Source organism: Pyxicephalus adspersus, chromosome Z (genome assembly GCF_032062135.1).
Source record: "Pyxicephalus adspersus chromosome Z, UCB_Pads_2.0, whole genome shotgun sequence".
NCBI lineage: Eukaryota > Metazoa > Chordata > Amphibia > Anura > Pyxicephalidae > Pyxicephalus > Pyxicephalus adspersus.
In genome coordinates, this window is record NC_092871.1 from 13,788,360 (window position 1) to 13,805,576 (window position 17,217).

Below are 17,217 nucleotides of genomic sequence, written 5' to 3' on the forward strand. Positions count from 1 at the left end.
AGCACTTATGGCCTGTTACCAATCCTAGGTGCCTAGCACTTACCGCCTGTTACCAATCCTAGGAGCCCAGCACTTACCGCCTGTTACCAATCCTAGGTGCCCAGCACTTTTGGCATGTTACCAATCCTAGGTGCCCAGCACTTACCGCCTGTTACCAATCCTAGGTGCCTAGCAGTTGCCAAGAGTCACTCAGAAGGGGTAGATGTTTTTTGCTGCTAATATGAGCTAAGCCTAACTTGTTACACCACATTCATTATACTATTACACTACTACAAGGGATTGCACTCTTAAAACTTAGAACACTAGTAAGTTGGGTCACAATACATAGCATAGATAGGACAGTTGTGGCAAAATACATAGAATAGAAAATTGGATATACTAACGCGGGATGCATTACAAAGTTGTAACAAGTAATTGGGAGAAGGTAAAACACTGTAACAATAAGAGGTTACTGGATACCCATGGCATAAACAACTGGGAGCACTAAATTTGCCGTGTTTTGCCACGCTCCCCTTTTTTTACCACCCAACTACAGCTACCTACCACCCGGCTGAAAAAAATTTCTGGAGAGAACACTGAAAGTAATTGTCCACTTTTTGTTAAGGATTCTAAGTTTGGAATAGAAATTCTAAGCAAACTGTTTATATGAAAATTTTAAATTCATAAGTGACTCCTTCATGTCGGTCCTAAGATTTACACAGTTACCTCTGGTACCCTGCATTAGTAGATGCAATACAAGTGTTCTAAATGGGCAACATTGTGCCACCTCTTTACTTCCAGCCTGGTATTCCTAGCAAAATCTGGGCATGCTAAGATACCCAACATTATAAGTTGACCTGTGCATGCAAATTATTGTTTGTTATTTTTTTTTGGAAGATGGTGATCAGGTAGGACATCTTCTGCAATAAAAATCCTGTCCGATCATAAGTTTGACAGTGGAACTATAGGTCAACTTTTAATAAAAAGTAAATGGAGTGCTATTTGGACTTTGAACATGGCTCTGCTTTACTCTACCACCTTCTGTATGTTGTGATAGGGAACCTATATAAGAAAAAATATGAAGAATGAACTAACTTCATATGGACTGGTTAAACCAGTAAAACTAAGATTTCTGTACTAGCCACCTAAAATCTGCTTTTTGTATAAAGTCTTATATTTTCCTTTTAGCTGTGTGTTCATCTGGCAACTGGATCCCATCATGACGACTTGTATGAGACAACACATAGATGAGAATTCTCTAGCAAGAAAAACTACTGCCATGATGAATGACCAAAGTCACATTAATCTGAGGTAAGTAGACTTACATAGTATAGTTGTTTATAAATGTATTTTTGCAGCCTGATCCCTTTTTATGCATCCTTCCCTTGGGTCCATTTGAAAAGATGAAACCATCTTTATATAGGTTTTCCTCTCCCACAATGTATTCCTATTTTTAAGATATTTTGACATTTAATGGCTCAAGGATCAGTCTACCCAAAACTGTTATTTAAGTTCTTGATGGATGCTGGAACACTGATTTGACCCAACAGTTTTTTTCTGTCCTTTGTCCCTATGGGTGAAATCTTCCCACTCTCCTTGTTGGGTTTATGTGAATTTTTAATATGGGTAATGTAAAAGAAAAATCCAGAATACACAAAAATGGTGCTATAGAACCTCTATAATTCCAGGTGGACTGGAAGGGTCTGGAAATGAAAATATCTTGCTGCTGGATATTAATCTCAGAGCCATTAGGCAGCCAACACATCAGTTTTTTTGTGGACCGTCCCTTTAAAATATTAGGTCATTATATAAAAATGGTCAAATTATTTGATATCTTTGATAGAAATTTCATATACAACAATGTATTATATATTGGTTTTGTTTCTAGGAGGGAAACTTTCTTGGTAGATTTTTTGGATGAGAGCTCCCATGATGACTTGTTCTTGGATAGAAGTAGTAATGCAGATGAGGAGTCCGTTGACACCCCTTCTAGAGATCACTTTGACGCAGGTAGGTGCTGTCCCTAAACCGTAGGTTCTATATTCCAGAAGTCGGGTACAAATAGAATGAACAGCAACATTGGGTACACTTAGGAAATTGTACTTTTCTTTTTTTACTTTTGTGCCTTTTGTAAACTTTGGCTTGTTGAGAACTTTTCCACGTTGCAGCATCAACGTGTAATTGAAGTTCTACTTAAACATTTGTGATCAGGCAGGGCAATATTGCAAAAAGGGACAGGAAATATCCCTTGTGCAATAAACATTCTCTTACCTGCTTGATCCCTCCATGGAACTGTCAAAAACACTTGGGGACTGGGGCTGAATAAAATTGTGTGCCTGTTCGGGAGTTACGTCCCCCCCGGCATGGCCAATCAAGATAGCGGAATATCGCATCTAGGAAGAGAAGAAGGAAGAAGATGGTGAGTATACCCAGGCTTAGTTGTACATCAGGATTAAGCAATTATCTGCTTAGCTACCAAGTGCTGCATCATTGGGACAGAGAGGGTGCCACTTGTCCCATAGCCATTTAGAAGGTAAGTTCCCCCGGGACCCTTATACTGAAATGAACCTCTTATTTTACCAAGTTTCACGTTTAGCTATGCTGTCCAAAATTAAAACCAATTTGGTTGGGATAAGGCTTTTTCCCCATAAGTTAGGTTGTGTTGCTGACAGGATGTTAAAAATAAAGAAAAATGTCGCCACTGCAGCCGATGACTGGTAAAGTGCAGATATTGTTTGTGTGGTTTGGATCGTGGTGATGGGATAGAAATTCTGTCAATTCTTTATTGCTGTCCTTATGGCAGACTTTCACTCTTCCCAGTATGTACCAGTGACCACCGTCACTGATAAATGAAAATGGGGGGAATTATAGGTTTTAGAATTCTCTCAAGGGGTGTAGGGGAAATCTTACAATTGTGATGGCTGTCTAGGAGAAGAATTCTTTTCACTTTGATTCCCTTTCTTCCTGAAGTTTTCCTGAAATAGGAAGTAATAGAAAATTTTCACAATGTCACACAAACAAACTGTAACAGTAATGCTACAGGCTATGGCATTTTGTTTTTGTTCCAGTATCTTGGAATTGTAAGCTTGGCTTATACCAGAAAGGTAATCAATTCAATTATTTTTTTTTTTAACAGATCCGTCATGCCTGCAGACTAATGGCCGAATGCCACACTGGGCCAGGAAGCTGGTAAGATTAAATTATTCCTTGCATTTAAAATGGCCTCACTAGGGATGAGTAGAGTAATGACAACCTTAATTGTAGTTAAAACTGAACTCCTCTTGGATATAAAAAGACACAAATAATGCAACTCTGTAATCATTTATACATCGGTCAAGTAAAATTCCAGGCACAGTGATACTTCTAAGGCCCAGCACATCCAAGCAGTTCTGCTGCCAACTTTGCTCTCGACCAGCTGATTGGATTGATAATCAGTTGATTAGAAGTCCCAAAACACTGCACATGGCCATGCGATTCTTCTCTTTCAATCATTTTTTTTTTCCAGAATAAAAACAATTGGAATTTTGATCAGATGTACTGGATCATTTGTACACTCAAATTCACTTTTTTTTACTTTTAAATTCTTACATATCTGATCTATCTACAACCGAGTGTAATAAAAAAAAATTATCTTTTTACAATCAATTGACTGCTGATCTCCCTTCGGAAAGGGAAAATATGCCCAAGTGTAGTAGCGCAGTGTTCCCCCTAGTCCCTATTAGCTGGGCGCACCATCCAGCACTTTTCAGTAACCACCTGGCTAACAATACAGGGGCTGCCACACACCTACAGCTTCTTCCCACTCGGCTTTAAAAAAGTTTTGGCGAGAAAACTGTAGTCCTAAGCAATGTTGTGTAAGCAGAGTTTTCTTTTCTAATGTGTAGTTAACTTAGTAGGCCTCTGTAATTCTTAGAACTGGATGAACAAAAATTCAAATATTTATATATACAGGTAAAGTAGCCTGTGTTTATTTACCCATATAGTTCAACTTCAAAGCTTTATTTGCCTGGAAATTTAGTGTGCAATTCTGTATGAAGCTTTCGTTATTTATATAATATGTATTCTAGCAGGGAGACCAGAATGAACCATTGCTTGTCCTTTCTCAAAATCGCTACAAGCCTCAAGGGCGCTGGGCCCAGAGTGACAATTCTGATATCCTCCGGAATTTCCTAAACAATATTAATATGAGTTATTGTGGCACTCCATGCCAAGGAGAGAATTCCTTCTTGAATGACACCGTAGACATCGAATGCATGGAGCCAAAGAGTTTCCAGCAACTGATGGAGGTGAGTTACACTGGTAAAAAAAATCTTCTTGTCTGGGGTAGTTGGTCTGATGGTCTTAAATTTAAACCCCCTATGTAGTCACCAAGTTCTTTCAAACCCAGGCTGGAAGATAAGAGAATGAAAGGTAACCTGCCACACCCACGACTTTCATTTGTTACTTAAAATGGCTTTTTTGTCAGCTGAGATTTGTCATCTACTAGTGTGATGGTGCTGACTTTAAAAACCACATTGTGGCACCTGTAAATTACTTTTTAGCTTGATAGAATGATCTTTGTGGAGCCCCTTGGATAAAGGGCACAAGCTACCCAACTGGGGACTCCCTTACCATTCTTCCCTCTGATCCCAGAGTAGCAATTGCCCTCCAAAGAAGTGAGAAGATGTCCATGATGGCAATGAAGGAGAATATGGACATTGCAATGGTGGAAGAGGGAATTCAAATTAGGGCCGCCATAAAGTATACTTATTACGGCAAAAAAAGTGGGGGCCAATTTATTAAGGTTCTACTAAGCCTAAGTCCAGAAATGTCAAATTTCACCTGCAGTGGGGCTACCTCTGCTCTGCAAGAGATGAGTTCTCATTTACATCTAGGGATATGTACAAGGCAAGTTTACACACTGTTATTCCCTGGACCGTCCAGGATCTTCGTTCATATGAACAGTCCCCTGCAACTACTTGCATAAGCCACTCTCTGCGGGTTGCAAGTAATGTTTTCCCCGTACAATGTGCTCCAACATTCCTGCATTGTACCAACAAAGCCAAGGGCTCACACATTGCTATATCCATATAATGACTTTTAAAGGGAATTATTGTAAAACATTGTTTTCCGTCTTAGCAATCAGAGGAACCAAATGAGGATCTTAGCAATGGAACGTTCATTATGGATATGTCTGCAGCTCTAGAAGATATAGATGCCCGGTCCAATGATTCCAATGGTATATTCTACCCTCAGTCTCTGCAGACATCCCAGCAGGAGGAAAGGTAATGAAAAATGGACATACTTCTATGTTGCACTTATCAGATGTGAGCTTAATTATTGCTATGGGCAAATTACAACTAAACATCAGTTTGGTATAAGATTTTTAAGTGCAGGCAGTTATTTAGGACCAAATTAACACAAATTTAAATTTTCAAATATAATATTAAATGCATTTCCTAAATTAGGTTGGTGTAAGTATGAACCGGATACCTAGGGGGACTTGGCATCAGCCTCATGCAGTGCACTGTACACAAATATTAAACTCTGAGAGATCATTATGAGGATCCAATCAGTTTTGCTTGTGTTCTAGAAAGGCATATACACTGTACATTAACCCACTTTTTTTTTTCTTTTTTTTTTCACCCACAGTGACTTTTCTATTGAAGAGCGCACCTTTGACAAAGGACACGACACAAACACTAATGAACTGTTAGCATGTGACCAAGGTAACTCTCTATTACTGGCGATTTCATATAGAAAAAAGAAAATGATCAATTGTTCATTCAGTCTTCATTATTAGATTATTTCTTGACACTAACACATGACTGATTTAGTTGAGCACAGGACAGAGTGCTTATTAGTTGATCTTGTTGGAAATCGCACTGATCCATTCTTGCACATACTGGGCAGCACCGTGGCTCAGTGGTTAGCACTCTGGCCTTCGCAGTGTTAGATTCCAGTTTTGACTCTTAGCCAGGACGTTATCTGCATGGAGTTTGCAGGTTCTCTCTGTGTTTGTGTGGCTTTCTCCAGAAACTCCAGTTTCCTCCCACATTCCAAAAACATGCAGTTAGGTTACTTTGGCTTCCCTCCAAAATTGTCCTTAGACTGTGGTAATGACCTATAACTATGGTAGGGATATTCCATTGTGAGCTTCTTTGGGAGACAGCTAGTGATATGACTATGGACTTTGTACAGTGTTGCGTAATATGTCGGCGCTATATAAATACCGTGTAGTAGTAATAATAATTCTCAAATCAGGCTAGGCTATTGTCCCTGAGAACTTAGTATATTTTAATAATACAGTATATTCCAGTTTTTTAAATCTCTGCTATTCTCATGACCAGAACTGAAGTATCGGTTACATAGCCTTTGCTAAAGGTTAGAGTTTTGTGTCTAGCTTGCTATGCCTGAACACAACTCCTTAAAACCCGTTTTCACAGTTTGCAATGATCCTTGCAAGTGGACAATCATATGTTCATGTACAAATTGTTCTTTCTACATAGGCTACATACACACGTTAGATTTTTGTCTTTCACGATCCTTTCCAACACCAAAAGACTAAAAGATGCATGCACAAGCACTGTACATATAGTGCTGTTGTGCTCTATGGGGGGGGCAGCACCTCGCTGTGCCCTCTCCCCTTCACTTGCATTGTGGTTGTTTGGTTTTGTGGATCCACCAGGACTGATCCATGAATGACGTTGGATAGCTACTGTACACACATCAGATTCTCGTCCAATACCAGGTTTAAGGCGGTAATCATAGCCTTGATAATGCTCTAGGGCATGGGTGGGCAAACGTTTTTAGTCAGGGGCCACAATCTGAAAAAAAATTTGCCAGAGGGGGCCGGGTCAATGGTAGAGTCAGCGGGGTTATACCATCATGAGGCCACTTAACGTAATGTCATGATGGTATAACCCCACCCACTCTCCCATCTCAGGCTCAGATCTGGGGACATGTTCCGCGGCTCTGGCTGGAGAAACATCCCCACTGGGCTTGCGTTAAGGTGTCACGCTTTACTTTTCTTTCTAAATGGCATTATATTGGAAAAAAAGTTTTTTTAGTATTAAAATATAAAAGGCTAAATTTACCATTACATTATACCGTTGCAAACTCTGTTCTACCTGTGTTAGTAAACCCTGCCGTCTATTCAATTACTGTGATTGGGTGACAATCTTTACTACAATGCTGTGGGTAGCATTTACACTCCTGCATTGGGATTGTAGAATGCCTTACCAACACACAATATGCTGGCAAAGTCCTATAGCTTGGTTGTTAGACAACTACGCCTCTGGCGCTACCTGAAAATGTTGACCGATGGGCGATGCATTGTTCAGAGGCAGGCAATGACCAAATGCAGTGGCTTTGATCCGTATCTATTTGGAAATCTGACCCCTGAATATCTCAGTGGTTTATGGTATCTCTTAACTTGACATTGGCGCTGTTTCATATAATGTACCTGTACAAAATGGAGGTCTGTGGGGTTCCCTCAAAAACTGGGAGTTTTTAGGCCAATAAGTACAAATTTTAAATTTTAACAATTTTAACAATTGACTATTAAAAACATTAACATAAAAAGAACCTAAAAATGTTTTTGAGGGAACCCCTCAAACCTCCATTTTGTTATTAGGTTAGGTATGTGGCCTTCTAAAAATAAACATGGTGGCTAAATTTAATTGGTAGTATAATGTTCCTGTGCTACAACCTGAATATTTTTACACCAGTAAGTTCATATGTACTTTAAAAGTATCCATAAAAGACACATGAAGAATTTTAATATAGTATTTATTTGATTGTTGACTTGACAGATGAGGACTCGCTGCCTTCTGGTAATTGCTCTGACCTTGATGAAAATGATGTGGAGGAGAATTTCCAACCAGACACTCCAGAAGAGTCTTTCATTCAGAAGCATTTTGACACCTTAACAGATCCGCTTGCAGAAGGTGATCAAGTGATACAATTACTGTACATATGACTGCTTGATGAAATGGGTTGGTTCTGTACCTGAGCGCATCTTTCTAAACAAGGAGGCCATTTTTTTGTAAATATATTTTAAAGAATTGTAGACTTAAATTAGGACTGTGACTTTGTATAAATAAGTGCTGCAGCACTTAAAAGACAACTACAATTGCAAAAAAAATGCTGTTGTTTTTAAAATGAAAAGGCAATTTCTCAGGTGCTAACTGCGCATGCAATGCAGGGAATACCCTTCTCCACATGCCCATGATCGGGCATGAGCAAAGGTACAGCCTGAAGGTAGTATTCCAAGAGGCTCTGTGCCTCCCCTACGTTTCAAAAAAAAAAAAATATCAAAAAAAGTGATGATAGATCTGCTTGTAATCAGTAGAGTTTATCAATACTTCCAACACTGCAACAGTAGGAACAGTGGTTCTCATTGACTGATGCACCCTGTAATTTGTTTGCCCCTTTCTTTCTTAGACCAATCAGTCACCATTGACAGACTTTAAGACGCTCTTTAATTTACCATGAAGAGAAAGTTTCTTTTGCTTTCTCCATTCTCCTTCCTTGTCTTCCTTTCTCTTTTGCAAACACTTCACTTTCTCTATTCAGCTAGCTAACCATTTAATGTTCCAATACAGTTTTGTGTCCATTTTTTCAGAAAAATTTGACAATTCACTGCAAGATCTGGAGCCCAATGAAGATGACAGTGATCTCTTTTTGAACCATCGTCTAAGTTTCTCTGCCAAATTTCTGTCCCGAAGTCACAGGAAGGACAGGTAAAGAATCTCATCCTTTTATGATATGTATTATTGTGATTTTTGTTGGCTGGGCCAAGTAATCCCAGAACTTGACATGGTATATATGAGTCTGATAACTTTTATGAATCCTTGCTAAAGATGACCTGAACTCCGAGTGTAAAGATTTTCTCTCTTGTTAGGATTATTATTAATCCTGGAATGGATCTGTTTAGGGATTGAAAACATTAATAGCAAATCATTTTTAAGAAATCCTATCAAGGTTTGCTGGACCACCTGAGTTCACCCATGATAGTCTATCTTCTCTAGTCTTGGAGTGCGTTATTAAATCGAGCCCAATGGTGGATATGCTTTTCTAACAATTTACTTTATTGTTGTATTAATGTATATAACACCTGGTCATGTCTTATTCATAATTTCTTCTTTTCAGATTACAAAATATACTTCCACCTCAAATATCGCACGTGGTGATCGATACAGAGGCAAAAGTGGAATCTGTCAGACCACAGCTTTCCAGGAAAAACTCTGATGTAAGATAAGAAATTACAACATGATGTAATATTAAAAGTTCTACACACACCACAATAGGACAAATTGCGTTCAACCTACTGTATAAAAAGTTTTTATTTTTGTACTTCAATTGCGACAATTTAATTATATAGCAGGAGCAATACATATGTTTGCTAAACTGATTGCCAAACTGTTTTGTCATTTGTTGATGTTACAAATAACAGTTAAAAATTGGTTGTTTCTAACCTAATTATATTCTTTCTGAATAATGTGTCGTTTATAAAGTTATCTTTTATAAATTACTTTAGTTGTCTTAAGTAAGATATCTTTAAAATGTCCTAATACATCTATTTAATAAATATTTAACATGTCTTTAGACATTTTATGCATATGTTTATTATTTTTTATTTCATAGAAAACCATGGAAAAAACCCTTGGACAGGAGAGGAGAAAATCTTCAACTAGTGCCGGTGAGTTTCCTAGTCATAATTAATGCAGAGAATTTGTAGTTCAGGTGATAAGGTAAAAGATACTAATTGAGTTAGCCAAATAAAGACATTAAAAATTTAAACTTTCGGAATGGCTTTGATCTTTTTTTTTTTTTTTTTTTTTTAGGGTTGATTAAAATCATATCAACTGAGCCTTAGCCCAATTGCTAAGCCAGTAGTAGATTCTCTTCCGCTTCTACTCTTTTACGCCAAACTTTACCCATAAAATACAACTAAATAGACTGTGAAGGACCTGAGATGAACTTTGCAGGCATTATGAAGTTTTGGTGAACAATTATACCTAGCAAGCACTTGTATGTAGGATGAAAACTTGTATAGTCCATGCCTTTTTTTTATCAGTGTGAATAGATAATACTAGAATCTGCTAATCTGATTGTCAGCCAACGGGGTAAAGCTGGTGGCGTATACTGTGTTTCACAGCCACCATCCAAGTGTCCAATCTCAAACCTCAAAAAATTTTTTACATTCCTGTTACAAGGTTATTCTCACCACTGACACCAATGATGTTTTTGGCTATCTGTAGTAATGTTGACATTATTACCTTTGGTCAGCAATGTAAGAAGCATCCTTCCCAATAAACACTACACTAATGTACCTTGAGCTTTGTTTATAATTTAGCAGGGGTTTTCCAAGATCTGAAAGTTATTTCAAGGGTCTCCCATAATTAAAAGGTTGAGGCAGGCTGTGCTAGTGTTAAAATTGATAGAATTCAAGATATTTGCAACTAAAGAATTTCATGGGCCAATCCTTTATTACAGCTTAAAGGACAAAACACAAAATGTTAATATTGAATTTGAATATGTTGCTTTTTAGTCAAACAACCATCAGCAGATGGTACTTGCAGTATTCTTGAACCTGTTACTGAGAAGTGTGTAACCACACAACCCACCAGTCCAATTATTTCTGATATTTGCTACATTTGGTTACTGTGCCAAGCATGTACACCTACTTTTCCAAAAACTTGTACTGTATTTTAAAAACTCTGTTCCCTCATGGCTTTATTGTCACCAAAGTATGCACAAGCTGTTGGCGATGCTTACAAGGGTCCATTTTGACCATGATCATGAATTCCTGGTATTTGGAAATCGGCACTGCTTAAACCTTAAGCATCTTTTTTTTGGACTTTGTAAGAATCACTATAAATATTCACATCTACTCTGTTTTCCTTACTCTTTAAATTATTGGGTTTTTTTTCTAATATATGCAGATATCACTATATCAGTACCAGTTGTACAGAAAGTACAAGCCAGTGGTAAATCTTCTTCCCGATCCTCTTTCCCTGGGTGCTGGCCAAATAAGAATAATTCTTTAAATAAGTCCAACAAAGGGCGATCTTACATGGAAGCCACAGCAAGCTCAAAGGCAAAAATATCCAGAAGTGCGTCAATGGGAGAAGGAATTAATATGGGGGAAGAACAAAAAAAACTGTCCAATTTATTCCGACCACTTTCCACCACTGACTTACCTTCAGAAAATGAAAAATGTAAAGCCTTGGAGGAAAGCATTGGCAAACTCCTTGCTTCCTCTGCACCAAGTGAGCAGGGCACTTCATGCCAACAAGAAGCTAAGACCAAATTAACTGCCAACTCAAATCCATTATCGGACAAACTTCTGATGCCACCTCCAACAACTTGTGGAGTTATCCCACGTCTAAAGAAAAAAGCCAAATCTATAAATAATCTATCAAAGACATCCCGAAAAGAGGAGCTTAATAGCACTGTGGTTAAGTTCAAAGCATCAGATTCCCACAAGAGTGAAATAACATCTGACCTTCAAACTAGGAGAAGCTCAACATCGTCATCAACCTGCAGCACACAAGAGGTCCATGATATGCCAAGAAGAGCTTCTATAGCCGAGTGTCTGGTTCACACACCTGTGAGCGCCTGCCCCAACAATGATGACAGTGAGGAAGTCCTTTTACCAAACAGCCATGAGTCTGCTTCACCAACACCTTGCTCCAATGACATGGAAGAGCTTAGTAAGTAAATTCCTTTGTTTTATCTACTATAGTATTTTCATATTTATTGGGTCAAGCAGAGACAAAACAGAGATGGGTAAAAGATAAAACACCTGTAAGATTAGGCCATCTTTAGTTTTCACAATAAAATTCAATGCCCAGCATAGGTAAAAATAAATTAACTCTAACAACAATGCTCACCTTGTCTTCAGTTCTGTTCCCAAACCTCAGCTTTGTCCCACTGCTATCACTGGTCTTTTTGATTTGAATAATATTATGAATGGCGTCGGGCATGCTATCTAGGGTTGCTTCATCACACCTTTGTCTCCGGGTACCTTCAGTAAGGTTTTAGAGACTACTGTGTTTATTTTTTGGTGGGCGCACCATCCAGCACTTTTCAGTATCATCCCCACGGGGTTTTTGGGTGGTTACTGAAAAGTTAGATCAAAATACAGAGGCACTGGACGGAGACAGACGTTGGAAAAATAGAACATACTAAGGGGGTGGGCATTAGACAATATTTAAATATAAAGGGCGGTAAAAAGCTTACAGAATTATAGGGGTTACTGGAATCCTATGGTGACAACTGGCAATGCAGGTGTTGCCCTGTCTATCTTTTTGACCATTTTCCTACAGCTTTTAACCCCATACTCAAAACTTGAACATCTGTAATATACAACTTTCCTATTGGAATGCTTTTAATATTTTTTTTAAAATACATTGCATTGTGGGATGTTCCTGAGATGGTTAAACCTGGAATCAGCATGCTCTGGTGACCTTCTATACCAGTGGTCACCAACCTTTTTGACGTCATGGACCACTAATTTCATGGACTCCGGGCTGCGCGGGGAGACATGTGTCACTCAAAGGGGAAGACCCTTCCCCCAGAGTGATGCCATGATGCCAGAACCCTCCCGCTCCTCCATCGCAGGTCTAAGCCACCGGTTGGCGACCACTGTTCTATACTCTCTTTAAAATATCCCTTATGTTTTTTGTTTTTTTTTTTATATAGGATGTATCTCCACCATACTGTCTTCCCCAAAAAGCTGTATAGTGCTGGTATTTCCGCTGTATAATTCTGCGCTATCGTAGTGTAATATTATGAACCCAAGTCCTGTTCTATGTATTATGTTCTGTAATATGTTTGTGCTGGCATTATATATTATTTCCATTGTCTGTATCCATTTTATTTAGTATTTATTTCTTAAATTTTCTGTTGTACTTTTAGGTGGTTCCTCCTCAGGTACAAATGTTCTGATGGGACAGTGTGAGCAGGTAATTGAGGAATTGCACAGCACTTTTCAGAAGACATTGAAGACTTTTAAAGAGGTAAAATCTGTTCACAATATGAAGGTTCAAAGGATTACCAGGATGATGTTCAGGCGTTTTTAGAAAAGTGGACGTGTGGAGATTCAAAATATGAAATAAAAGAAATAAAGCAGGGGTGTCAAACTCAAATACACAGAGAGTAAAAACTTAGACAAAGTCACCGGCCAACCTTCAAATGTATTGAAAAAAATTGAGAAAGTTTTTCCTTCTCATTAGATATAAAACCTTTTCATATGGAAACAAAGTGGTTTTGCTTCACATTCAATCTGGAACAAGCCTATATTAGAGAAAGAGGAAAAAAAATTTTTTTTTTTAATGTTTTTTTTAAATCTTATGCCTCTTTCTCTATCTGTAGCCTTCTGAAGTAAATTTCAATAGTAACCTTTTTTCACAGGCTTACAATAATAACCATTTTCTTCTGGTTGTCCATGCAGAACAGACTACCGTATTTTTCGGCGTATAAGACGCTCCGGCCTATAAGACGCACCCAATTTTAAACGAGAAAAATCTAGAAAAAAAAGATTCTGAACAAAATACCAAAAAATCACTCTGTGTCAATGTATCCCCTTCTAATCACTCTGTGTCAATGTATCGCCTTCTAATCACTCTGTGTCAATGTATCCCCTTCTAATCACTCTGTGTCAATGTATCCCCTTCTGATCACCCTGTGCCAAAAAATCATACTCACCCGATACCGTGATCCCACGATGCTGTGGGCTTCTTCTCCTCGCTCTCCTCCTGGCTGCAGNGCGTGTCTCCTCCTCCTCTGAGCGAGGAGAAGCCGGCACATGTGCCCTCGCGATCCCGTAAGCAGGCTGATCCAGCCTGCTTATGAGATCGTGAGGGCACATGTGCCGGCTTCTCCTCGCTCAGAGGAGGAGACACGCGCTGCAGCCGGGAGGAGAGCGAGGAGAAGAAGCACGCAGCATCGCGGGATCGCGGTATCGGGTGAGTATGATTTTTTTTATTATTTTTAACATGTATTCGGTGTATAAGACGCACCCACTTTTCCCCCCCAGTTTTGGGGAAGAAAAAGTGCGTCTTATACGCCGAAAAATACGGTATGTGTCTGTCTCTTTATCTCCAGATCTCCCCTTTATTCTTCTATAGCACTCGGCTCCTATTCAGTTGAAAACCCTTGAGAATGCTTACACCGCCTCCCTGGTCATATTGTAGCGCTTGAGCCTAGCGATTCGCTAGTAGGCACCATAAGAAGGGAAGCAGATCACACGATTTTCCATACCATGCAGCCTGGGTTTGCTTTTTCTCTGGCTAACTTGTATAAATTGACATAATTTGTACAACAATTTTGGCACATTGTACATTATTGGTACATATTGTACAAGAAATTGGTACACATCTAGATTGTTGGTTAATGTCCCTCTGAATCGTTTTGGAGATTATACTTAACCCAGAATTCCTGTGACACCCTTCTTCGAGATTAAAAGCAACATGAACCTTGGAGAACAGTTCCCCCCTTCCTTGACTTCCTGTTATCATTTTTTTTGCATTTTTACTTATTCCTGATAATTATATTGGCTTTGTTCTGTTTGTTTTATAAGCATATTATCCTAAAAATCCATGCCATTTGCAACCCCTATTTAATGTACAGCGCTGCGTAATAAGTTGGCACTATATAAATCCTGTTTTTATAATTGTTTATTAATAATAATGTATAAATTATGATCTAAGAAGCCCAAAATAAAACAAATACATTATCATATACTACATCAATTTATGCATTTTATTTTGTTTTTGAAGGTTGAAAATTCCAATGCATCCCTAGAAGAGAAGTCCCAGCTGACTTCCTTATTCTTTAATGCCTTCTCCAATATTCAGAACGAGATAGAGCTGTTGGGAATTGGCCAAAAAACGGTGCCAAATGGGAAGATGCACTCCACAAACAACCCATCTCTTCATTTGCTGGAACATTATTCAGAAATGTTGCTGCAGATCATGAAGGAGAAGATCAACAGCACAGCACTGTGACACTTTTTTCAGGACGCATGGGTCCAATATTGGGGTAACGGACTGCTTTTCCTGTGTCTAGGTCCTGTGTTACTAAGTGTTCTACAGTAATTGTATTAATAAAAAAAAGTCTGTTTACTATAACTTATACATTTCAGTTTTGGGTAGGTGTCAGAATGTTGAATCGGCCACCATATGTTATTATGAGTTCTCAGCTCCGTCCTCCTACTCTAATCATTCCTAGAGCTCTTTCCACTGGATTTTAGGTTTTCTAGTGGTCGTGCTTTCTCTGGAAGGTTTAAATACATTTTTGTGTTTTGGAAAAAAAAAAAAAGGTCCGATATTTATATTGTAGGATATATGGGTGCTCAACCTTTTAACATCAACACAGAACTGAAATCCAATATGTGTTGAGTGATGAATTTGCACGTTTGTTGTAATATTTATATGTTCTCCTTTCACTAATTTTATTGTAAAACTAACAGGACTGTTTACCAGAGCTGTCCAGAGTGGCCTTTTTTCTCTTTATATAAAAATTCCAGTATTTACCATATAGAAGCTCCATGTTTCATATTACATAAACACATTTTAGTTTTTCTCTAACAGTGCTTCAGATAGTAAAAAAAATTGCCAATATTAAACTTTTACAATAACATCGACTGCTGAGAACAATGCTAAACAGATTTCAGATGAATTGAAAAAATTCTCATTAGTATGCCTGGCGAGTTATAATGATTGACTACAGAATATTCATATTTGTGAATCTTGTTGGGTAAGGTTCACAGCACTGCCTGTACTGGAATTTAAATATAGCCAATTTGCTTAACAATTTGATGTGACCACATACAGTAGCACAAAGACTCAATATAATGCCAACCGTCTACAGTATTTACCCCAGAAATTTTTTATGCTGGGTGGAAAGAAGCCGTTGGTGGGTGGTGGCCTTTATATTGTGACCCAATTCTTCAGTAACCACCAAAATACAGCCAGGTTATCTGTGAAAAGTGCCAGGTGGTATGCCCAGCTAAAAGGGACTGAGGAGAATACTGTCTCTAGTTTAATAATGGAAAAGGAGTGCTCACTATCATAACTGTAAAGGTTATCCAACCTTTATTGGTTATCCAGAACTGTATTTGTTTGCAAAACCAAAAATGTTTGTCATTACCACCCAAAAACAGCAGGGTGATTACTGAAATTATTGGGTGGGCTGTAATGAAGCATTGCTCTAGGGCCCTGAAACAAGTGTTAGATGTAAGGTTTTCTGGCTTTTCTGACACTTCTTTGCAGACTAAAGCCAAGTACTAAAGCCAAGGCCTGCAGCCACCACCATTTTTCTCTCATGACAGGTATACATGCAAGTTATCTAACTGTCAAAGTCAGACTTAAAAAAAGCATACATCAAGAAAAGCTGGATTAAAGGTAAAACACCGATTCTGCATAGGTACTCAAAATGTTTGGACAGACTTCAGTACCCACATATAACTACGTGGGGATTGCTGCAAGTAGTGAGGTTCCTGTATCTGCACAGAACACTTCAAACACTTCAAAAAGGAGAACCAATAATTTGGAAATCACTTTTACCTGGTATCACTCTTATTTTTGTACAGCCAGCCTGAAATATTTGATGCAGTCCTTTGCAATAGCCAAAGCAGCCAATATATGAGGAAGCTTGCACTGATTTAAAGCGGCAAGGCTTCCCAATGGTCACCTTTAACACTTCTCTACTGTTCTGCACTTCTATTAAAGGAAACACTGAACTTAATGAATGTTGATCTCAACTTTTCAAAGGGCTTAATTGTTAGGGGTTTGACCAATGCCTTCAATAGTTCCCAAGCCACTAACCTGGAAATGTTATGGTTCTCTTTCTATTTTGTTTCCATAAGTCGTATATGAATTAGAGCCAGGAACTGCCGTGAAACTAATAATCTAAGATGGCACCACTGATTTTTCCTATTTGAAAGCTAAAGTAAACTGCATTCTGTAAAATAATAAAATGCCTCCCCTAAGAATTTATTACTCATTTTGCTTTACTCTAGGGTTTTCTTTAACTTAATGAAATAATCCAGTAGAATCCAGCACTCCCAGTTTTGGAATGGAAGTGGCCATTCCTACATCATCCCATACATTGCAGGGCCAGTAGCAGGTGATCTGTCCTGTATGTGATGAAATTAGGGGCAATGACAAGAATGGTCAAAGAGTAGCTTTCATGGACCAGATACTGCAAAATTAACCAGAAAGAAGACATTTTTGTATCCCTGGATTG

General features: G+C 38.4%; 1 protein-coding gene across 1 annotated transcript in view; it reads left to right on the forward strand.

Moving 5' to 3' along the window:
- Nucleotides 1-16,787, forward strand: part of WDR62 (WD repeat domain 62) — a 40,428-nt gene extending 23,641 nt beyond the window's left edge. Inside the window, exons 19-31 of the mRNA XM_072430778.1 lie at nt 1,168-1,290; nt 1,868-1,989; nt 3,116-3,168; nt 4,047-4,265; nt 5,098-5,243; nt 5,611-5,687; nt 7,773-7,907; nt 8,585-8,702; nt 9,112-9,211; nt 9,607-9,661; nt 10,908-11,678; nt 12,886-12,986; nt 14,748-16,787. Of these exons, the coding sequence (XP_072286879.1) occupies nt 1,168-1,290; nt 1,868-1,989; nt 3,116-3,168; nt 4,047-4,265; nt 5,098-5,243; nt 5,611-5,687; nt 7,773-7,907; nt 8,585-8,702; nt 9,112-9,211; nt 9,607-9,661; nt 10,908-11,678; nt 12,886-12,986; nt 14,748-14,975 (2,248 nt within the window). The 3' untranslated portion in view covers nt 14,976-16,787. The remainder of the gene's footprint in view (nt 1-1,167; nt 1,291-1,867; nt 1,990-3,115; nt 3,169-4,046; nt 4,266-5,097; nt 5,244-5,610; nt 5,688-7,772; nt 7,908-8,584; nt 8,703-9,111; nt 9,212-9,606; nt 9,662-10,907; nt 11,679-12,885; nt 12,987-14,747) is intronic.
- The last annotated feature ends 430 nt before the right edge of the window (nt 16,788-17,217 follow it).